At 42.2% G+C, this 24,963-nt stretch overlaps 1 protein-coding gene across 14 annotated transcripts in view; it reads right to left on the bottom strand.

The window, feature by feature from the left end:
- Positions 1-24,163, bottom strand: part of ank1a (ankyrin 1, erythrocytic a) — a 94,066-nt gene extending 69,903 nt beyond the window's left edge. For 3 of the 14 annotated variants that reach the window (XM_022212538.2, XM_022212539.2, XM_051950431.1), the window contains exon 1: positions 23,610-24,121. In XM_022212538.2, coding sequence (XP_022068230.1) covers positions 23,610-23,735 — 126 coding nt within the window. In that variant the 5' untranslated portion in view covers positions 23,736-24,121. Of the gene's footprint in view, positions 1-23,609 lie in introns of all 14 variants that reach the window. The other 11 variants (XM_022212525.2, XM_022212527.2, XM_022212528.2 and 8 more) reach the window with 6 other exon arrangements.
- Positions 24,164-24,963: the final 800 nt, after the last annotated feature.

Raw genomic sequence — 24,963 nt, 5'->3', positions numbered from 1 at the left:
ATGGCGGGAGATTAATCCTTACAGTGAGTCGAAAATTGTCAGAAAACATTAAAAATGTAACATCCCTAAGTTCAAGGTGACAGTGTGCTGCTGTCCAATAAACAGCGGAAATCCAAAGACATTCAGTTTATTGTCATGAATGAAAAAGAAAAGCAGCCAAACTAGAACTAGTTAGAGAATTTTGCTTGAAAAATGACTTCAATTGATTTGACAAATAGTTAATAATGAATTGTAATAGTTTGAAAGGCATGTTTGCTTTTTTAAATTGTAAAGGGATACTAGTAGTCATTGCCAGAAACTGTAAAAACCAAAAGAATTATTGGATTTTATATTTTCACACAGTCCTTGAATGCATCAGATTGTGAGAAATATCAAAGTCACTTTATTTTCCATGTCTCATATAATAATTCACCAAAGGAGGAGCAAGTAGTCAGTGAGTTGTTAGAGGATACATTCAGCATGGTGAAATCTCTTTCTAGAGTGCAGAGTAGCGAGAAAACCAGCTAGTTTGTAAAATGTAGATAGTTCTATGGGACGGGAAGCCACCGCTGTTTTTTCTTTTTTTTTTTAATACTGTTAAAAGCACATGGAAAAATGCTGCATACTCCTTTTTTTCAACTTTGGTAAAATAAATAATCAAAGACATTCAATCTGTGTTTTCATTTCTTTTTTATGATTTGTAGCATTAGAATTTGCCTTTCTGTACACAAAGTTTAGAGTTCTCTCTACTTCCAAAAAGGTCTTTGTATTGAAGTTAAAAATGAGTGAGTAAAAATACGACAGATGCATAAAAACCGCCTGGGGTTTAGAGGATTAAAAGGCTCTGTGTTTCAGCTCTAACAGTGAGTCTATTCTATAATAAGCAACAAACACAAAATTTACTTCCAAGGAACATACCGTTCTGTTAAAACTGCCCACTACTTTCACTTTAAGACGAACTTAATAGTCCGAGGACAAACGTATGTTTTGATAGTTGGTCTGGGCACAAAATGCAAATAAGATTTACAAAAGGACTATATTGATGATACTGATGATGCACCTGCAAGACAGAAAGTTTTAGTCATTTTGTAATATCTAGAACTGATGCATGGCGCTGGCTCTGGGCGTGAATGGGCTCTAAAAGTAGGTTAACTTATCTAATGGCGAAAAATGATCCGACAAAAAACTAACTGGCTGACAATGCTCTTTTGAAGAAGTTTGCGTCCACTACAATGAGGAGCGTCCATTTTACGCTGTCAGAGCAACAGTGTGGAGGGTCTGAGGGTAGCTGGATGAAATCTTTCTTGGGGAACAGAAAATCTGTAAACCTGCAGGGACATGTTCACGAGGTGGTAGCCTTGAGGAAAAACATGCAAGAGAACATGATGTGGGCTTCAAATTTAAAGTTGAATAACTTCAACAAACCCTTGAGATTCTCTTTAGCAACAGCTAATCTGTACAATGTTTGCGGTTCCTGTCCTTTGTGGTTTACAGATACAAACTCTCAACATCTAAATTAACTTTCCTCTTGCATTATTTAAGCACGAGGACGCAGATAGGATAAAAGAAACCCCACTGATGCACACCTGTGGCCTGAGAAAAACACACTTCTGTTCCTACAAAGCATTTACTCCCCCTTTCAAACGAGACACATACCAACCGCAGAGAAGTCCCTAACCCCCAGCGAAGCCCTCTAAAACAGGAAGAGAGCACTTGAGTCGGGATTTGATGGTGAGAGCAGCTCAAGGGGGCTGTCAAAACTGAGAACGTATAAAGAAACACACATGGAAGGGCTGGGGTCAGTGCGAGTACTGAAGAGAAAGAAAAGCATAGGAGAGTTAAAAAAAAAAAACCTGAGCGTCTTGAAAACTGGAGAGCTGGACACAAAGAGAGAGAAGAAGAACAAAAGAGGGAGGAGAGGAGAGAGCAGAAAGGTTTGGATGTGATGAGAGCGAACATTGTAAGTGAAGCTGTACGCCATGAGAGGGGTCAAGAAGAGGAAAGAAAGCGAAAAGTGAAAAGGTGATACACTGTTAGCCCTGCTGAGGGAACATGTTTGTACGAAGAGGAACAATGTGTGGGAAAATACTTTTAGAAATTGAGAATAAATTATCATCAGTGAGAGGTGGGCTGCAAAAGACAACTATTTTGGATCAAAGTAAGAAAGAACTGGCAAATCCACAGTTTGTTCAGTAATTTGAAGCGAGAGGATAAAGGCTCTCAGAGATGTCTAGGACGTGGCACAACAAAACAACATCGCTTTTGTGCAATAATCAAAGCAGGAATGTCCCATTCGGTGATGCTGCTGAATGAAAATACTATCCCAGCAGTGTCAGTGGGGTAAAACTCACAGAAAATATGAATCTAACTTCTCTTGCAGTGTACAGTTTTTCATCGGTGTGGAACCATGAAGGGCATCATGTTGTGTGAAAATGTTTGCGACACTATTCTTACCAGAGAGGACAAGGGGGCACACACTGCTTCTAGAGTGCTGAATGTATATATCTGCCTCAAAAAATGGTCTCATCAGCATGTGCAAAACAAAGTCTGTAACCAGGGGCAATGCCTCAAAATAGTTTGAATCTTAGGCAGCGCACTGGCTGCCATTTTGAATAAATGGAGCATGAAAGAGGGATGAACAGCCAAAGAAAGTGCCAAGTTCCACAGTCACCAGCGCCATACGCCCTCCTCAATCTGCTCCACACACATATAAACACACACGTTTCCCATCTCTTCTTGCTCATTTCTTTTTTATATTCAAATTCTCGCTCTGTCATGCTCTGTGATTAATCTCTGTCAAACTCGTCCTTCTGTCAGTGACGCTGACATGTGTTCTCACACAGGTGCTCTTCAGCTCCGACAAAGGTGTCCTTTGTGCTTCAGTAGCCTTGCTGTTTGTGTTCGGTAGAGGACGTTTATTGAACAAGAAAATGCTGCATATCTGCATAACTTACCCACAGAGCATCAGCTTAAACGAGCATTAATAAATATTTCTTTGACGCATATGTGTAAAACAAAAGTAAAGGAGAGTTCTGCTGAAGTAATTTTCTTCTTGATCCTTTAGGCACTAAGTCTGTGTACTCATTTCTAATTTCTGTGCACCACAGTGCACAGCTGCCCAAAAACTAGTCATCCTTACATGGATACTTTGGATCTTTAATGACCTGATGCTGTCTAATTCACACACTTAATTCAATCCTTGGTGTTCCTCATGTTATTTGTCATAATGCCAAAATGTCAAAAATGTCAAAAAGCAGTTTTTCTGATGATCTTCAGTAAAAAAAAAAAAACAAACATACAAATTATGCTCAGCAGGCACTTTCTCACGTTAGCATCATATATTATTCAATTCAGTAATCACGTGGCAGCAGCGCAATGCATACTTTGATGCCAGCAGAGGTCACTTATCAACATCAGAATGGGGGGAAAATGTGATCGTGACTTGACTGTTAGGGCCAAACAAGCTATTCTGAGTGTTTCTGAAACTGCTGATCTCCTGAGATTTTCACACACAACGGCCTTAAGAACGGTGCGCAAAACAGAAAACAGCAGCGAGCGGCAGTTCTGCAGTCAGAAGCGTCTTATGGGTGAGAGAGGCCAGAGGAGAACGACCCATCTGGTTTGAGCTCACAGAAACGTCGCAGCAACTCAGAAAACTGCCGTTTACAACCGTGGTGAGCAGAGAAGCATCTCAGAATGAACAACACACGGAGGCTACAGGCAGAACAGCAGGAGACCACGTCGGCTTCCACCACTGTCGATGAGGAACAGAAATCTGAAGCTGCGATGGACACAGGTGCACCAAAATGGAGCCTCAACTTACGAATCACAATTTCTGTCTTTTTTTTAATCTGACATCATAGTGCCACTACTACTTTACTGTCACATTGAGTAACACAATGACAAACAGGCCTATTATAACGTCACAGCAACATGAGGGGATTACAGGTTTAGAACAGAGGATCATTGTCTTGATATTGGAGGATTTAAATGAGCACAGCTTTGCAAATGAGCACCTGAGGCCACTGATGATGAGGACGAATTAGTTTTTGGAGCATTCATGAAGCGGATCATTTGAAAGCAGAAGTGGAGCAAGACAAAGGCAGCGCAAATGATATGCGCCATTAATGGTCTGGATGCATCCAATCGACCCTGCTGCTGTAAACGCACAAGCAGATTTTAGCCTCTAAAAAGTGATTACTGCCCTAACTGATCTGGAAAGGGCACGTTTTTGGACAGGTATCTACAAATTTGTTATTGTAAAATCTTCATAAATGGCAATTATATTTTGTGTATTTGTTATTATTTGTCAAAAATACACTGTGTGAGTGTTACCGTCTAATAGAAAGCTTAAAGAAGAGATCTCTAAGGTGTGCAGGAGGGTTTGAAAAAAAGTGAAAACGAGGCGACAGGAGTCAAATCACCGTGGACTTTTGCTGAGAGGACAAATTGGAATTAATCGTTTAGTAAGTGCAATAAGAAAGGTTAAATGAATTTCCCATATGACACGTGACCTTTCCTGTGAATAAAGCCTTGTCTTGAATGTATATGAAGATGCTCACTGGCAGCAGTCCAGCAATAGCCTGGCTGCAATGTGCCATGTTGGAGCAGTATTACCATGGGCTTTACGAACTCAGGGAAACATGATGCTATTCTCACCCAGCTGTCAAACAATAACACTGTGTCGTTTTTTTATTGTGAGAAAATACTGACATCCAAAGAGCATTTCTGTAACTTATTACCCAAAAAGTGGATCTGCCAAAATAATTCTCCACTTTATTTGATAGTTGCGTAAATCTCTGCTGTAAACATGTAAGGAAATCACTGACACACGAATGTAGGAGTGGGCTCGCTCTCCCTCTCTTTCGTTCTTGATAAACTGCAGCAAAATGCAGCAGCTATACTGTTTGTGAAGTTATTGGCATAAATATAACCGAAAGAAATCCACTTTATTCAGAATATCGATACAGCAGTTGGTCCGGTCATGAAAGTGAATCACCTCTGAGGCTCGTAAACGTCTACGTACATTTCGAGAGCTGGAGGACTAAGCTCACCTCGCCTGCCATTAAATCATTCATGACCCTGCAGTGCTGTGGACCACACAGTGCCAGACCTGCCTCCACTAATCTGCGTCTCCACTCTGACAGTAAGTACACACACACCCCTAAACTCGGTGCTTTAAGCCCCGCACTAAAATCTGCCTTCCCAGACAGCAATTACAAATGCTCATCCAAGCAGGTACACACACTCACAAACACTCTGGCAGTCAGAATTTATTTGCGTCTCCCTGCTCCTGCTTCACGCACCTGTATCCTCTGTTTCCATCAGTAACAATCTGTGAAACAAGTTTAAATCTGCTTCTCGCTCTGATGGTTCTTTCTCTGCACAGCGCTCCCCATACCATCGATCAGTCCATATTCATGAGCTTTGCAGAGGGTCAGGCAGGTTGGACACCAATCCTTTGCAGTGGAGGGTTCCCTAAAATATTGTCCTCTCTCCTCTGTGGCTGTCCTTTCTAGACTAACACTTTCTGACATGCATTAAGAGCAAACGGACCTCCAAATGCCTGTTTGTCCTCAAATATCTGCCTAAATCTGCTTGCGTTTTTGAATTTTGAACAAGCAACTTGGAGCTCAGGGGCAAACTTTTACTTCAAAACCTTCACCACCGAGTCCTAAATAATATACTGTGCTGATGTGGTTATTTATAGGAGGCACCCAAGTTAAAAATGCAGAAAAGATGGAGCCATGTGTTGGGTTTACAAGGCAGGTGCAGAGGGATGGCACTGATTCACTGGCGATGAGACAATTGTTGAGCTCCTGACAGATAAATCCCAGTCCAGATCATAATTATCCATCTACCCACACAGATTTAAGGTTGAGAGTAACTGATACATGAGGATATCAGTTCACGCAGTAGCATTAATGATCCTAATGGACTAAATCTAATGTTTCACTGAGGTTTTAGGAAAATCATATCAATTTTTAACCTCTTTCTCCATTCCATCTCTCTGTCTATTAAGCCCATGACTGAACGAGTGCAGAAATCCTAAATGAATAATTGATGACTCTGCGTAACAGTATTGCAGAACAGCGTTGAATTGCTGCACTGGATCAGAGGGAGAGGCGGGTGTGAACACAGCTTGTGAGTGTACTGCACGCTCAGCTGGTATCTGGGGCAATGTGCGACTATGTGTGTGTCGGAAAAAGATGGAGTCCTCCAGGCGTCCCACACAACACAACACAACACAACACAATTGATTCCATGTGAAGGAAGTGCAGAGGCCAAGTCTTTCACACTCCCTGTCCTCTCCCCGTGTGTCTTGAGAATGATCTCTGAACCAGCTGTCAGTCGACTGACTGCGTCGTGGTGAGCTGTCAAACTGCTCAGATGCTGACCAAGTCACAGGGAAGTTGAATGTAAATGAGGTGTGACCTTCATCTGTCCAGTAGGGGGAGCTCAGACCAGCTCATCCCTCATGTGGCCCCTGCTACTCATCAATCCAGATAATCCAAACCACATAGATCAGATACAGCTTCTTCAGGCAATTTAGGACTAACATCAGGTTAGTTTAACAATCTCCCGCAATTTAATTTAAATTGCGAAACCAAATTGATGTCTGTACATTTCTACCATTCTCATCCATGGTTCCCTCACTACAGAGGGAAGCAGATGTCCAGATAACGGTGCTAAGACATACATTAGGTGAAAACACACATATGCATGTTTACACACAGCCCCGCAGCACACGGTATGGTCTTGACACTTGTTTACTTTTGCAGTGACATCGGTTCAAGTTGTAGGTGAAGAACAACAATGACTTTTCTCAATATTTAAGTGGATAAAAACATTAAACTACTTAAACTTAACATTTTTAACCCTATAGTTGTATAATATATTTGTCAAACTTTGCAGTAAACTCTGCTTAGAATCTACTGTATCTTGTTCTGTTCAGTGTAGTTGAGAGAAAAATGATTAAAAAGAGAAGCCTGATAAAAGTGCAGGGTCTGTGACGCCTCAGTAGACAAACTAAAAATAAAATACAAAACTACGCCTAACCAAGCAGCTGTTTTAGATTAAAATTGTTAAAGCCAAAAAAGAAAAAGGATTTCATTCGACAGCGCTGCTTGCAGCAAACACGGGCCAGATATTAACACTCACGCACACACCTCTGCTCAGTATCGTGATATTCTGAGCACATTACACAACAGCAGGGCTGAAGTTCAAGGATGCTACAAGTGAGTAAAAACAGGCATGTGAGACATAAAAATACATCTACTGCACATGGTGGAAATACAGAACCTGGCAGCAATAAAATGTGCAACTAAATGAAATCAAACACATTTTAGTCATGTAGGGATGTAAATGTCGGCATCAAAGTACAGACGTCAACTTTAACTGCTAATGAAAGAGGTTTAGTGGAGTATATGTGGAAATACTTTGAGCATTACTACATTATGCAGTATGTTTCTGCATTATTTAGACTGAATTATTAATTATGCTGCAAAATATGAATCATGCTAAATATGACCAACTTGTATAGACGACAAGGATTTAAAAACCTGAATATGGAGAAAGCGAGCATGAGGGATGGCAGACAGGCGTGATGGGCTGAAGAGGGGGAATAAAAAAAGAGAGAATAAATGTTGAAGCAGATTCAGTTTCATCGATTCAGCAGAAAGCGAGAATGCAAAAATGACTGGAATGAAGTGACAGCAGGAGATGTGGGGCAAGAAAACTGATGAATGGTGGGAAAACGGCGAGCCTTCTGAGGAAGCTGCTTTACGGTGACCTTCAGCTCGCTGACCAAGGACAAGCAGAAGAAATGCAGGAATGAAAAAAAACGAGGGGGGCTTGTTTGGATACTACTGTCTTTATATTTTAAATTGTGAGAGTTATTCCACTCGCAAAAAATAAAATGGTTGAGCTGAGGAAATTTTCATAAAGTATTCATATTTATTAATAATGAATGCAAAATTTAACTAATGTCATGTTCTCTTCAGGATACAGAAAGATTACCGAGATGGAGCATTTAACTGAAATGTATTAACAGGACTAAGGATGCAATGATTTTATATTTCTGTGATCAGCTGATTATTGACCAAAAAATTTAAAAAAAAATATTGACATCATGCTCTCTGAAAACAAGGTGATGTATTTTTATGTCCTAATTCATCCAAACAACAGACCCAGAGTCAAAGATATTCAGTTCACTTTGTAATACTGTCAAGAATATTCTAATTTCTTAAAGGACAAAATTATTTAGTTAACCGATTAAAAATGATTCATTTCCTGTCCACCAGCTGATGATTTCAGCTTGAAGCAGGAATGCTCTTCCTTTTTAAATACAGACTAAAATGTGTGTACGCGTGTGTTTACACAAAGCATGTGCAGTGAAGAGCGTACAGCTGTAACACCAGACTGTGTCTACACATCTTAACCCTTACCAAAGCTTACAAAGACACTCATCATGTTTGATCAAGAGATACAGACATGAGCTCTGTGAGCTTTATATTCCGTGACAGTTTCATCAAACTATTACATAACTGAGAACAAGTTTAGGCGCAAAATCTACTACGCAATCTACATTTAGGAGTGCAGGGACTCCAGCACTATTATCCGCTATACATGTGTCACAGATTTTCTTTTATAAGAAGAGAAAGGAAACCGGGCATTATATTGATCCAGGAGTTATTTTAGTCACACCCAGAGGCTACAATATGGTCACACAAAGAGAGAGCCACAAAAGGCACACATATAAATACTCTCTGACTTGCACACATACACATTTGCGTCAGATGCAGAAGCATTCCACCAGTATATAAGCAATTAAAGGTCTGTGCCTGAGGGACGCTGAGGCCAAAGTCACAGTGCTCTATGCTCTGACAAACATTTTCTCCATTACCACCAAGCTAACTATCCCGCACTGCCTTGAGCTCCACTATATATTCTCCTTCACTTAGACTCTGCAGGGAGGCAGCAGGGAAAACGGTGAAAAGGAAGAATGGTCGTCAGAGCGAGGAAGAAAAGGGGGGAAGTGCAGGCGCATGAGTGGACGGGAAAAGGGGCAGAAAAAGAGATGAGGACATAATGAGAGAAGCCAAATGCAGAGTCGTCAGGATTTAAGTGTAGCCATCGATAAAAATGAATAATTCACCTAAAAGACAGGTCGGAAATTCTCTGTGCTTCCATCAGTGTCTTTGTGGCACTCTGACTAAACTGGGCTGTAGAAGATAGAAAGCAAAGAGGACACAGTGGCCAGATGTGGTGACCAGATCCACCCATGGCTAAGATGGATTTAAAGTATGGATGTGTGTAAAAGAGACTGCACTGACAGTGTGTAGGCTACATTTAAAGCAATGTGTTTCTGACAGGGATCATTAGAGCCATCCCTCGGCCAGCTGTTGGCGTTCAGCAGGGTCACACACTCTCACATACACACACACTGTAGACAAAGTATCATATTGATTTCCTTTCACTCATCAATAATTGAACTTTTCAACCCTTTGGAAAAAGATTTCTTTCACAAACAAAAAAATGACGCTTGAAAAAGTCTCCTAAAAGATCAAGATATATTCAGATTGTTACTACGGAAGATGGGTGTTGTTGTTGAGAAAGATTAAGTAGGAGTCCGGAAAGTGGAGTATCTGGTTGGAAGAAAGACACCAGAACACACACGAGAGCAGCTGAGATGATGTCAGTTTTCCCATCATGATCAGAAGCTCCTCTGCATCAACACTAGGTGGCGACATCCAACCCTGTGACGGAGCAGTCGACACTGTGCTGACTAAGGGCTGGCTGACAGTAGGATGTGTGTGTGCCAAGTCTATATACATGTGTGCTTACATGTGATCGAGTGTGAGGTGCGGTTGACCTTGTAAAGCTGCTGCATACACGCAGATCCTCCCTCATCCTGAGCCGATACCGCTGCTATCCCCAAGGAATGACCCCCTCCTCTTCGATCCAAACTGATTTAATACATAGAGGGTGGGAAATGCAGCTGAAACATTATACGGACAAATGTCTGTTTACAAGATCAAACGTTTTACAAATGTGTGCAGTGGAAGTTGACTATTTGGCATCTACCTACACTACATCCCCATTTTCCTGCCTATTGAAAACATTATGCTGCTGTAACAGTAAAAGTGACTGATGCTCCACCACCCCTCTCGTTCCTCTCGCTGTTGCTCACTTAATCTCTCTCGTTTCTCTCTCTCTAAATGTGGATCCATAGTGTTTAGCGCAAACTCAGAGACTGGAAGAGGGAAGAGAGGGAGGTGCGAAGAATCGAATCTATGATCTTGCAGTGTTGCAATGTGCTGCAAGTAACTGCGGCAGAAAGAGGGGAAGAGGGAAGGAGTTGTAGTCTGTATTGAAGCAGCAGAATTGATTATGGGAGGGATGAAGGAATATACTCTGGCGGGGAGGGAGGAAGGGAAGGAGGTGGGCACCTGGCTCTGCATCTGCTCAAGAAAAATCTCTGGGGTCAGCCAATTAGATGCTGGGTGACACCACTATCCTCGCAGCGAGCTAGTAAATCCTGCGCCACAAGACAACCCACGTGCCTCTATTCAATGAACATATGAGCTCATACGGAGGCACACGAACAAGCAAAGAGAGACACACACAGAGCAAAAACGTCTGTTTATAGTAAGACTGGAAGGCGTTAAACACGGTGAAATGTTCCAGAGATTAATTCCTCACTGTAATTCAAACATCACTGAACTGATTGACATGCTTCACCACCAAAGAGGCTCATATCTCATACCTGTGGCAGCATCCTGTCTTTGACAATACAGCAACACGCCTGCCCAAATCTGCCTGATCCCTGTAAGCAATTGTAATTTGATTGCAACATGTTTACCAAAAAAAAAAAATCTTATATAGCCAGGTGGATAAATCCAGTTTTATTTGCCTGGGTTGTAGCATCTGCACCTCTGCAATTTCTGTCTCCACATCAATACAACAGACAAATTCTACTTTAAAATTTCATTTCTGTTATTAAAAAATATCCCTGTCACTCGAAATAAAACAGAAACCCTGCTGTGAGCAGCTATGATTGGAGCTAAAGCCTACCAAAGACACATACTCTCTCAGAAACTAATGTATAAAAACATCCACACCAAGGTCAACTCAGGAGCTGTTTTGGGCTTTCTGTCACATTACATAGTTTTAACAGATGGAGCCGATTAAGTGGTATTGCAACATGAATATATCAATGTTTAAGGGAACTTATTCTGTATATTGAACCTGAAAGAATGGAAACTTAAATCTGCATTTGATTAGTGGTTGAGGGTATCTTCTGAGGAGAATCGGAAACTGCTACTGAACAGACGTGGCGTCTTTAGATATTTCTCTTTCTTTGGTCGTTGCAGTCACATTGTCACAACGTGTCCACAGTCAGGCTTACAGAATATCCACAGTAAGTGAGACATTGTTTATAGAAACAAATGTCATTTTCAAGGCTTTAAATGCCACAAGTGAAATTCTATTTACCTGCATAGCAGAGGAACAGAACTATGGATTTCAAACCGATCCCTTGTTTGCTGCTGTTTTCAAGGTCAAGACTGAGAAAACTCATTCTCAAAGATTGATATGTGTGAACTAACCAAAATACATGCATATATGACTATGTGAGGCAACATTTTGTCATATAATGAGAGATCTGTGATGCCTTCTCTGGGTATTTTCCAATCTTTCATCCAAAACCGAGCCAACTGTTTGAGCCCAACACTAAATTCTACTGTGACTGATCCAAAAATATTCTACTGATGTTTAGTGTGAAAAAGCTCCACCATTCTTCTAGCATTTTAACACCAACAAATCTTACTACACTTTACAACAGCTACTGAATATAATTAGTGAAAACACATGACACACTTGCAGAAAAGACTGTCTGTGCTTCTACACTGACTGTTGTGGTGTGAAAACAGCGCTGCCAGAATAATTGCTCACTAAAAGAATTGTTAGTCACAAACTTGGCAAAGAAGCAATATATTTTTACATCCAAGGCAATTAAATAGCAGTTTCCTCTTGCTGCTGCAGATGATTTCAACACAGGAATGGATGAACAAAGGTTGCTCTGTGCCATGTTTTTGTCCTCTAACTGATACCTGATTTATTGGTCATCCTCCTGGAGAGCGGAGCCTCTCTGTGCACGCTGGGTGGGATGAGGAGCGAGGAGCATCAAATCAAAGTGACACCACCTTTCCCTCTAGGGGATTCAGATGAAGAGGTTTACAAATGGCTAAGCTTTTAATAACAGGTCCATGATGCTACAACACTGTGAGGACACTTGACACGAGGATTAGATGACTCAAGAAATCTGCACTCCGCTAAGTAAGATTTGTCATAAGGGAGCACACAGTGATACTCCAAAGCACCAAGCGAGGTCTGGTCTCTTACTGCCATCATCTGTTACTCCAAAGGGACTCAAAGTCATGAAAGCCACATCTGAATCCCCTGTCTTAAAAGCCGCTACTAAGCTTCTGAAACATATAGACTGTATACTATACTCTGGGTGTCACTTTTGACTACACAGGTTTAATTCAGTCTGAAAATTCTAATCATGGACTCAATCTTCTCCTGCCCATCACAATAAATGAATCAGACATTCTCTATTGTCCGCACTCCGAGAGCTGGAACTGAGAATTACAGCCAGGAAGCTATGCTGCCGTAATGACCTACTGTACTGCTGGGTTTTGAATTGAATTATTCCTCTTCCCTCCGGTAGACAGAAAAAAAAGAATCATCATATCAATCAGGTAAATAAGACACCAGTCATCCAATACAGAGGAAAAGGGCGCAGAGTCACCCTGGGGTCACCCGCACTCCTCTGATATTTCACTCCTTTTTGCTTTCACTCTCCTCTTCTATGGCTCTACCCCTGGGCTATATTCCTTCACACCAAACACTCACAATCACCAACACATAAGGTGCCTCCCACACATCTCCGTCCTACAATGGCCTAGACTCGCCTTCCAACACACAAACACTCAAACTTGCACCAGTGCTTTGAGCTAAACAGTAACACCACCATGCTCAAAATGAAGATGTGCAATATTTACAACGCTAACCATGTTTCCTTAGCACGCTAGCATGGTGGACTAGCACTAAACATTAAATACAACTGAATGGTCATTAGTCTTGCACGAATTTTCTCGGAAGCAGCACCTTTAAATGGAAATCCATCCAGAAATTGTACAGATAGTTTATAAAAACTAAGAATCTCACTAAGACGTGAGAGGAAATGTCAGTATTATTTGTCCTCTGGTGAACCTCAATGTCAAATTTACACTTCATCTCGCGGATGGAGATGCATCAAATTGCAACAAACACCTACATGTTGTATGGGCAATTGTTTAAAAGCTGAACACACAGGACGAATGAAATCTTTTCCTCACAGGGCAAAGTAGAGCCGATCAATACAGTAAATGGTAGGCTGCACATTGCAGAGGCTCCTATAGATATCAGTCCACAAGATGCTGCAGAGTCTGAGGATATCAAGGCAGGACTCAGAGTACCTGGATATCAAACCGCACTAAGCTCCCTATCCCACCTCCTGTCCTTTCCTCTCCCCTCCTCAGGAGCTTAAAGGGAAACAGCTCAGGTTGGGTAACGGACACCAAAAGCCGTCCTTTTTCATTCTACAACAAGCAGTCCAGCAATGACCTATCAAATTCCTCTCTGAAGATATCGCCTCATTTTTTTTCCCTGCTTCTCTTCCTCTCGCTCTTTTATTTGGGCATGATGACGATCCATTTCAATAACCCTGATCTCTCAATTCTTGTTTCAGGCAGTTACGTAACAGCTGCACTATCAGAATAACAATTGGGAGAAGAGATTAGCGCAATCGGCCAAGGAGAGAGATGGAGAGGAAGATGAAGCGAGGAGGGGAGGGGAGTAGAATCTAAGGAAGACCCTGTCAAAAATGACATCATTTTGCATGTTGTGGGAAGGCAGGCAAGCACAGATGTGCTACTCATGATTCTGAGAGGTTCACACGAAACGCTATTCTGAAAGCACTGCAGTCCCAGGTGTCAGTTCAGCTTCATCCACAATCGTCAGCCAGCAAACACACCAATAAATGGTCTGTCTCCCGGGCTTATGAGGCTTATCAAAATCATGCATCATGCTGCCGTTTATTACACAGACAATAACGTGTAATAAGCAGGTGCGGATGGTTGTGGCTTTGCTCTTAAAACGAAAGAAAGAATCACTGCAGTGAGGATGAAACCGACAACACAGTGAGACATCCTGATCGCTCATCAACATTTCAAAAATATCCTCAGCCTTTGGAGTTTTGGGGAAGCCGACTTCCTGCAGAGAGGGAGTGCCTTCTGGATGCTTGATGTTATTTTGCTCGTGTTTATTTCATTCTCCTTTTTTAACAAAGAATAGATGCCACAGTTTGAGCGGGGGAGTTTTCCTCTCTAATGAACCTGAATGGGTGTGCTGGGGCATCTCCTTTAAAAATCACTCAGTGTCTGCGAGCTCATAAATAAAGGGCTGCCACTGCCCTGGTGAAGGGAGAAGGAGGAGGGAGGAGAAGGGAGTGCATTGGCTGAATTGGCCTCGCGTGTAGCTTCCATTCCCCTCCTTTAATTAAAGGAGAGTAGGCTGCAGCTCGCAGCCACCCTGCCCCAGCAGCACTTACTGTAGAGCCAAGAGCTGGACTCACAGAGGCTCAGGCCCAAGTTCCATCAACATGAGTGAATGCCCCAACTCGGCCTGCTGAGTCATCCGTCTGAGGGGTTCCACAAGGCCACCTGGGCTTCAGCCACACACACACCAACGTATAATATGGGATTCATTAACGTGCACAGACACGAGTGAAGCTTGAGCAAAAAGAAGCAACATGAGTCAACTGCTGGTGGGTTGAACTGGTGAATATTCATTATGTCTTATGAGGCAACAGGCTGCCACCTTGTTCAGAAGACTTTTTTGAGCTCTATCTTTTGTGGTTCTTCTATCTATTGCCTATACTATAATCAGTGGCGGCTGGTGGTGAAATTTGTTGGGTGGGCTAACAAATGCATAATACCGATTAAATGGTTAACACAGCTGCAAAAGCAACATCACCTATGATACACACAGTTACATCAATTACAGGTACACTATACTTTTTTAGTGCTCTACATCAACACTCTCTCACTCACACACACACACACCACTACAAAACGTGTTCCAACTGCAACGACTGCCCACAGATAGCCTGCTGCAACTGTCTCATTACAACTGTTTGGCGACATGTAGTGCAAAACACGCCTTCAGTACAACAGATGACCTCAGCAAAAACAAGGTGTCACAGTCCTTTAACAGGTCAACATGGGCCTACCTTATTTGAAAAGAAGCTCACATCGACGGCCGATGTGATCCCAGTCTCCTGACTTCCAGCTTTTCCTCCAAAGACATTGAGGAAAATGGACATGAAAGCAAATAATTCACCTCGTTCATGCTAACGTATAGCTTAACCTTTTCTTGTAGCGTCAAAGGCCTGTGGGCTGACCGAAGTTAGCCCAAATGATCAGTAAATCACGGGGGCGGGACATGACACCTTTCAATCACTTACAAGAACGAAATGAATGAAAGCCACCGCTGTGTTAACTCGCTGCTATTGGTCAAAAGTCAGTGATCTGTGGGCTGCCTGAAGTTAGCCCAAATGATCAGTAAATCACGGGGGCGGGACATGACACCTGTCAATCACTTACAAGAATGAAATGAATGAAAACGGACTGTATCTGCTGGGGCTATAAAAAATATGCCCATTTAGAGATATTCTATGTTTTTCTTTTGACTGATTGGTACTGTTGCTACCTTTGTTTTCACCTAAACTTAAAACAATCTGTTGTAAGGTATTTGAAAAATAATTTTCTCATCTTTTGTGTGTTGGCCTGGGAGGGCTTAGCCCTGTTAGCCCATTTATACCAGCCGTCCCTGACTATAATAGACAATAGATAGGTGAGCAAATTATTACCTGGTTCTGCAGCTACGCCCATCTTTACAGCTTCATATAGTCTCTCCTCACTGTTTAGTTTTCCAGCCCCCAACTTCACCGTTTCACTCTCACTGACTAATAGCAACGTTTTTGGACACAGCAAGCGCGATTTCCCTCAGCACCAATCAGGAGACTGACACAGCTAAAGGCAAACTGGTTGAGCATAAAGAAGTTAAAGAGCCAGATATTTCACTCAGCATCTGGCTGAGACCACACAACTAAAGGAGACTGAATGTTAAAATTAGGTTTGACTGACAGGTAGAAAACCAACCACAAATGCAGCTACCATAACTTTTGGATGTACAAATAGGCAGCGGAGTTCAATTTAAAAGGCGACAAAGTCAATGAAGTCAATAATGTGTTGACAATTTGTCTCCACTGCTTCCAACCAACCCAAAAAATCTGTTGCTGTACATTTAAGTCTAACACATCTACACTCATTGAGCATCCGCATACCTGTTTATTCATGTAAAAAAAACATTTATATCGCAAGAGCACAGCGCATAAAATCATGCAAGATACATATCAGGAGCTTCAATTAACACTCACAGCAAATATCAGAATGGGGAAAATATAATCTGTGTTATTTCGACCATGGTGTGATTGAAATGATTGTCTGGTTTCATTGGTTCTAAATTATTGTTCTCCTGGCATTTCCACAACAGAATCTCAGAATGGTGCGAAAAACCAAAAACATCCAGTGAGCAGCAGTTCTTCAGCTGGAAACACCTTGTTGATCAGAGAGGTCAGAGGAGAAAGGACAGAAAAGTATCTGAGAAGGCACATCATGCATTCCACTATGCTGACTATGAACAGAAATGTGAGTTTGCACTGGGCACAGAGTCACCAACTGGACAGCTGAGGACTATTTAAAAATGCAGCTGGCCTGATGAATCTTACTTTCTGCAGAGGCTACATATGATAGTATCAGAATTTGACTTCAAAAACATGAATCCACGGACCCAACCTGCCTTGTGTCAAGAGTTCATGCTGCTGCTGGTATCACTGTAATGTTTTCTTTGCACATTTAGCACCTTAAGATCAATCAATCATTTCTGAAATGCCACAGCGTATCATTGGTGACCATGTGCATTCCTTTATAGACACAGTTCATTCATATTCCCTAATAATGCACCATGCCGCAGAGCAATACTTGCACCAAACTGTTTTTGTGACCAGAACTATGGGCTCAGTGTTCTTCAGTGGCCTCCCAGTTATCAGACTTGAATCCATCTGAGATGTGGTAGGACAAGACATTTGCATCAAGAATGTGCAGCTGACAAATCTGCAAAAATTTTGAGATGCAATCATGTCACCATGGATCAGAATCTGTAATAAATCCATGAAGACCACTGACGGCTTTGAGGGCAAAAGGAGACCCAACCCAGTATTAGTTCAGTGTTTCTTATAAGATACTGGGTGAGGTATAGAATCAATCCAGAAAACCCCAACAGCAGAGGAGGGAAAATGAAACCCTTTAACTTCTCTCTCAGCAACAGAAAGTAAATGTTGGTAGGGGAATTTAGAGGACTAGTTTGACATTTCAGAAAGTACATTTACCAACAACAAAAGCCCTCAGAGAGTGCAGTCCTCCGTCTCTGTCACTGTGATGAGGAAATCTTTAGCTAATCTGTGGATCCAGACTATAAGCCGTATCACTGCCAAAATCTAATCACTCGGTCCTTGTGTCATTTCTGACCTTCCCTGAAAATTTTATCCAAGTCCATTATTCCATTTTTGAGTAAGGTTCTGAACAGACAGACAGACAAACCAATGGTGGCATAACTTCACTGTGTTTCTTGGCGGAGCAATTAGCTTAGCACAAAGGCAGGAAACAGGAAGCATCAGACTGTCAAAAGCTAACAAAATCTCAGCTCATTAATTTGTGCATTTATTGTTTTTAAGTGTTAATACAACATGTAAAGAGTTTCATAGGAGATTGACTTGAGCTATTTCTTTGACAAGAGCTGAGATTTTCTGAGGTCACATCTTTAGTTTAGAGCAACAGTCAGAGACTCCAAGTAGTAGTTATTGCTCTTGACCAAGTCATAGCTCGGCAGCTTGAGTTGTATCGACTTTCCCACCTCATTTTTTGCTAGAAACGGAATGAACGCTTTCTTTAAAATACTCTCAACAGCACATTCGATTTGATGCACGCTACATGGTTTCAAAGAAGCCTCAGACAGTATTTGGTGCACCTCGGCTGACAGGTGTCATACGCCATCGCACTCAGACACTGACGTTGTTCTCCCCCGACTTCAAACTGAGATTTTCTGGCTCCAAACAGCTGACATGACAGAAATGACTTTTCAATTTTTCAAAAATCTCCCTTTAAAAAAAAAACCCAATAGCTCAAATTACATGTTGGGTAATATTTTTTTAAATCACTTTGATGAGGATACAGGTAAGCAGGGCAGATCAGCAGACAGGCGCTACAGTTGGCTCTGATGGGCTTAGTCACTGCTGCAGCACCCTAATCCACTGCACCAAACCCGAACACACACTCAAACACACACACAGTCATACACACAAAAACACAGCATCAACACCTAGACAGCACCACAGTACCAATCAGTCTCAGACATCGACACATTAACCTCAGTGAAGGCTCGGCTTCCTGTGGAGGCAGGGAGGGTAAGAGATTTTGGAGGGCAGACAGAGACAAGGCTGGAATGCTGATCTACTGCTGCTGCTGCTGCTTCTGTTTCATATGAAGATGGAGATTGAGGATGGAGCACCGAGACAGTACTTTCAACATCGCAGCGTTCTCCGGCAGCCATATCAGCTGCACAATCCTGCCCAGGCGTTGCTTTTTGACAGAGTCGATGCAGCCGATTTTCACCCCTAAGATGCCTGAAGGGCCGCTACACATTTGCAGCCAACAGAGTGCCAGACAATATACAGCAACAACGGAGCCATAGTGCAGACTTAATGTATTGATGAGTCTGAGCAGCAGCACCACTGATGGCTCACTTCTCAGCTGCCACAACGCCTCTCTGCACTTCAGGAGCATCACCAGCCAAAAGCCCTATAAACACTAACGCTGACCTTTAAGTAACATCAAGCACAGACTGATACATGGTCGCCTATTGTTCTAATTATCTTGAGATACATCCATTAATACAGTATTATAGAGCTACAACAATAATTCGTTTAGTCAGAGAATTAATCTTTTGATGACCGTTTCATCGTTCAAGTCATTAAAAAAATTAACAAATATTTGATAGTGTCATCTTCCCAAATGTGAAAATGAGCTTTTTGTGTTACATTGTTGAAAATGAAACAATTATTGTTATTAGACAATTGGTCTGACAAAAAAATCTGATAATCACCTTGGACTCACAGGCATTTTAACAGTGTTGTTTATAGTTTTATAGACCAGTATAACAATTAATCAACAGAAATTTTAAGATTTTGTCACATTACCTGACAATGACAACCAACATTAGCTGTAGATCTACAACATTACACATATTTAGTCAATAGACGGTGGAACTTGTTTTTTTTGTTTTTTTTACTTTTGCTTGGAAGAAGCAGCTTTTGTTCCAATGTGCTATAGTGTTTTATTTACTGGCAGACAAAACGGCTTCAGATTTACATTCACATGCTGATGCTGTGGATCGCAATTAGGGCTGAACAATTCATTGATTTTAAAACAAAATGGAAATTTGCAAATTGCAAAGGGTGCAGCTTAGGACATACGCAGTGCATCTGATCCAGGAACTGTTCTTGTCGGTGTCTTTTATAAATTCATGCCTTTTCTTCCTGTGTGAAAGTCGCACTCGTGTTGTAACGCTCCATCACATTAGAAAACTATTACAGTCAATACTGAAGCTTGACTTGAACTGAAAATATATATTGCATATCAGAAATAAATGTCTGTCAGAACCATCGTATTGATCTCCCCAAATTCTTCAGCCCAAATCACAATATTTGTTCCTAATTAGCTGATCAACCAAAAATCAATCAGAAACAGTTTGGATCAAGCATATTTAAAGTAAAAATGCCAAAAACTCACTGGTTGCAGCTGTAAAAACATAAATATTTGCAGTCTTAATGTATGCAAGTAAACTAAATAAGCTGTTGGTTGGTAAAAAAAACACAAAAATTGGAGAGGAAATAAAAACATCTGATGAATTTATACGAGCACTCACTAAAATAGAAAACTCATTCATGCTCCAACCAAATGAGCAAAAGGAAAATGACACCACTGAGAAATTGTTATTATTATCAATATATTCCATATTACTGCATACAGAAATAACGTACATCCTGAATGGTACCACTAGATTTGTTCAACACCCTGAGGGGAGACCAATAATGATCACATCCTGTAGTACTAAAACAATTACTAACAGGAGGATGCAGATGGTAAAAAAGTCATAAAGAAATGCTTTCAAGCCTCTTATTACCAATTTAGAAGACAAATTTAGTTTGGAAATTAAAATTAGATATGAAACTTTAATTTTACTGAACTGAATCTTTGTATACATGCCATGATATTCCAACAGACTGCAAAACAAGAGAAAAGAGTCTAATAATACCATAGAGCACACTGTTTTCCGGTCGCAGTGATACTCGTCTTTCTACATTATTTTAATAGCAGATCAACATAATGAAAAATGATAAAAAAATAACTGCAAATGGAAAAAAAAAAAAAGCTTTTATTCCCCTGCTTCCAAAACTAAGCCACCAATATGTTCATGAATGCAAGGGCCAAAATAACATTACTAAGATTGAACAAACAAAACAATGCGGCCTCAGAGTGTTATCTTCAGTCTTCAAAATGACTGTTCATTAATACAGTAAAATCCAGGTGATTCCCATGACCTTGGAATAGACCTTAAAATCTAATAAACAGCCTAAAATTAAAATTGCACGAGATACATTTTTCCTCCTTTTTATCTGTGCTGATATGAGACAAATAATACAGCAGAGCACTCCCTCCAACGTCAGGGCCACTGTCACCAGGTAAACCACTTCACATTAAAGCATCCTCAGATGTAGACACAAACGCGCACGCAGAATGAGGTGAAAATAGGTGCTGACTGGGACAATAGGGCTTTGTTCACATCCTGACAATGCTCATTTTTCAAGAGGAGCAAACTCATCAATAAAAGTAATTTGAGGACAACATTATCCACTGCTCAGCAACTGACCTGCGCTGCATAATGCCACTACACCATGAAGCCAATTAAAATGGCACTTTCACCCTTTGATGACGAATTGTTAGTTTTATGATTCTGGACGTTCATCACTGCACACGGGACTGTGTTCCCACAGGGATGGAATAAGCATGTAAAACACCAACATACATTAGACACAAACAGTGGGAGTAAAACAATGAAATGAATAAATAAATGGGTGGCAAATCAGGTTATGGCTTTAAGGGATAAATGAAAATGCTTTGCTAAAAAATAAATAAGGCTTTTGACGCTAAAAGCCCAGCTAGCATCCCCGAAAGGCTGTTTTGCTCATTAGACCCAACTGGACCAAAAGACCAACTGCCACCCTTTTAGAGCTTCCTCCTGTTGAGACTAAAAATACCTTAGTAACGATAAATGATTGTAACACTTCAGTGCACAAAAACCAGTAAAGATCAATGTAAGAAACTCAGTGATTTTTCATATGATGACTCAAAACACACAAGTAGTGCAGGATAATTGACTGAAATCACAGTAGAGAGAAAGAAAACTGAAGCATGTGCACAAGACTCTGCTTTACTGGCATCAAAATGATAAACTTGGTGAGTATGCATGACCGGTAAATGCTCTAAAATAAAGAAAAGAGATGATTGTGCCACAGCTAAAGTGCTGACCTTGCTTGCACTGCGAGGATCATGACACTTCTACAGTGGAGGTGGATGCAAAGGATGGGACTTCCAAACATCAGGTGTAGAGTGGCAAACAAGGATACAGCTGAACCACGACGGTGGTTTGTTAACAATTGAACAATGTGAGGACACACAGTCGGTTAATTTATGAATTGCAGACGGCGGAATTTCAATCCGTAACTGCAGGCGTCACAGAGGAAACAAAGAGAGAAAAGGCGAGAGAATTCCCCCAGTGTTAACATCTGCTCCAGAAACCGGGAATGGCTATAAGCCGGTGTTAAAAAAGGAAGAGCGACTGGGAGGGGGGGGGAGCTGGAGGGGAGTCAGGAAGCTTATTTGAAAGACTCAAGCTGCATGGTTACGTAAGTGATATGGGATCCTCTGAAACCATACACTTTCCGTCAAAGTTGGACTGCGTTAGCACCCTCACCAGAAATCTCATCCATACTGTTAGAGCTGCAGGTTTTTCCCATCTTGGACCCTCATCTCCGCACTTACACACATGCATAACACACATGCACACAGTCATCACTCTCTGATTCTTTAAGCAAAAGATCTGACCAGAAAGAACCCTCAACTCAGGAGTCATTGGCTCACGTCGGTCGTGGCAGACTGAGTGGTGCCATGTGTGTCTCTGATGGAAGGACTGGATGTGACTGAGGTGTAAACCCCCCACTGACAGGTATCTGAGTCATACCACCTTTCCCTCTCTTCGTGCTCCTTCATTTTTTTTTTCCATTTTGTTCAAATACACCCAACAACCTCATCATCGTAAAGAAGGAAAACCTAATCCCTACACCGGCCCTACAGCTCTGCCTCCCCTCTATGGGAAAGTGGAGGCTGTACTGTGTTTCTGTCCATAACACTGTCTCTACTGCATCAGCATCAGATTGGTTTACAGCCAGCATGGCACAGAGCAGGCTCACAGGGCGGCTGGACTCTGTTACCGAGGACCAATTTGTCACCAATACACAATCTGCGGATGACTCATTTTCATTAATGAGTTTGAGTGAAATGCGACGAGCGGCCGGAGGAATAAAGTAGACTGGATGATATGTCCCTGCAGTCAGCGGGTGGCGGAGATTTATTGCATACAACGAACCTTGCCAGTTGTTCCAGCTCTGCCTGGTACTTCTCAGTCAGTCAGACAGAAGCCTGCAGGTATTGCTCTGCAGTCATTACAATGCCACACAGAAGGTAAAGAAAAAAAACAACAACGGACAGGAGAAGAGAGCGGTTTGTTGCAGAAACAAGCAAGCACTGTCCTAATGAAAGATTAGTGCTGTGGTGAAATTTTTGCTCATTAACACCGTACTGCAGTGTGAAAACAAAGAGCAGAGAAAGAAAGAGAGAGAGAGAGAGAGAGAGAGAGAGAGAGAGAGAGAGAGAGAGAGAGAGAGAGAGAGAGCACGAGACGAGAAATGTGAAGAGGGACAGAGACACAGTGAGAGGTAGAGTACTACACTGCCTTATCAGACGGCTTGGACAGGACAGTCAATAAAGCAGGTAAAAAGCAGTCAAGAGGAGTAGGAAGGCATGCAGTGCGTTGTACCGTTTCCCCATGTCTGTATGCACAGGACATACAAGTGTGCCAGGGGAGAATGTGTACACACAGTAGAAACACGCTCATGACTGGGTTTCCATGTGTGCCCCGGCAGCCCTGACCACAGCAGAGCATGACAGAGAAAGAAGGGGGGGGCGTCTCAACCTTCCTGCCCCCCTCTCCATCCAGCCTCTCCCCCCTCCCCTCCCCTCCCCTCCCCACCCCTGACTACCCCACCTGTGAATAGTCCCCAGTACCTTGCGCTTTTTATCCCGTGAGCGACTCCTTTTTTTGGCCCTCTCCTCCTCCTTCTCTTTCTTTTCCGCCTCTAACTGGGCTTCTAAATCCTTGTTCTTGCGGAGATGTTTGGCCGCTTGTGCCATGGCGTTGGTGGCGGGGGTCCGGGTGGCGTTGGCGCGTCCAGATCTTTATGGCGGCGGTCTGCGGGGCGGCGGCGGCGGCACTGGGACTTCTACCTGGTGCGGGCCAACACTAGCGCTGCTCCTGCTGCTGCTGTGTGCTCCTCTATGGCCCTGCAGAGTCTGCGAGCGTGCTCACCCTCTGCCTCCTCCTCCTCCTCCTCTTCAGCAGTGCAGTCACACACACACACCGGCAGTCCTCAGCCGTCTGCTGTGGGATGCTACTGCAGCGCCGCTCTCTCCCTCTCACTCTCTCTCTCTCTCCCCTCGATGCTTGCACACTCTCCTGGTCTCTCACTTCCCTCGTTCAATTTTTTTCTCCTGCTTTCCACTCTGATCTCCCTCCTTCCCTGTGCCGAAGAAAAGGGGGTAAATAACAGTGAACAAACAGGTTTTTCCTTCCTTTTCTCACTTGTTCCTTCTCTACATTCTCTGTGGTGTTCACTGCTTCAACATGCTGGGAAACTGCTTCGACCCCCCCCCCCCCCACAATCAACAAAGATTAAAAAGGGATGAACTGACAGTCAGTTGAGAAATAGCTCGAGCAGCTTTAAATCAAAGTCAGCTCTGCCTCCTCACATTGCATTGATTTTGTTTCCTTTTCCTGTATTTAATTTCTCAGTATCTCATAGTCCTGCTGTGTGTCCATCTGTGTAGGATTGCAAGGCTGCACAGGGAACCCGTCATCACCGCAGCCAATCACACCGTCACTCACACACACACACACACACCGGGATACCAGAGGGAATGAAAAAAAATCTAAAACATGCATGAGGAAAAAAAGCTGCCTCTTACTCGTTTACTCTCCCCCTCTCTCTTTCTCTCTCTCTTTCTCTCTCTCTCTGCTCCCTCCTCCCGCTCTACGGTTCAGGCGCTGCAGCAGACAGGATTGGTACCCATGCAAGGATGTTGGTGCAGTGAGCTTGTGTATATCAGAGTGAGGCTGGGAGCAATAAATTGCTGTTCCATATCCCTCCTTCTCCGTCTATTGTTTACTGTGATACAGTAGCATCATCAAAAGCTTTGCTTGATTGACTTCTTTTTCTGGTGACTTGCTTTCTTTCCCCTTATCGCCTGTTTCAGTTTTGTACGCAAAAAAAAGGATGGAATAAATACATGCACATGTGTATTACAGTGTTAAACAGGCGTGTGTCCAGAGCTTATGTACAGTGTGGATATGAATGCAAAGAGG

This window comes from Acanthochromis polyacanthus, chromosome 7 (assembly GCF_021347895.1).
Source record: "Acanthochromis polyacanthus isolate Apoly-LR-REF ecotype Palm Island chromosome 7, KAUST_Apoly_ChrSc, whole genome shotgun sequence".
NCBI classification, from domain to species: domain Eukaryota; kingdom Metazoa; phylum Chordata; class Actinopteri; family Pomacentridae; genus Acanthochromis; species Acanthochromis polyacanthus.
Note: the sequence above shows the minus strand (reverse complement) of the source record. Positions and strands in the feature narration are given on the sequence as shown.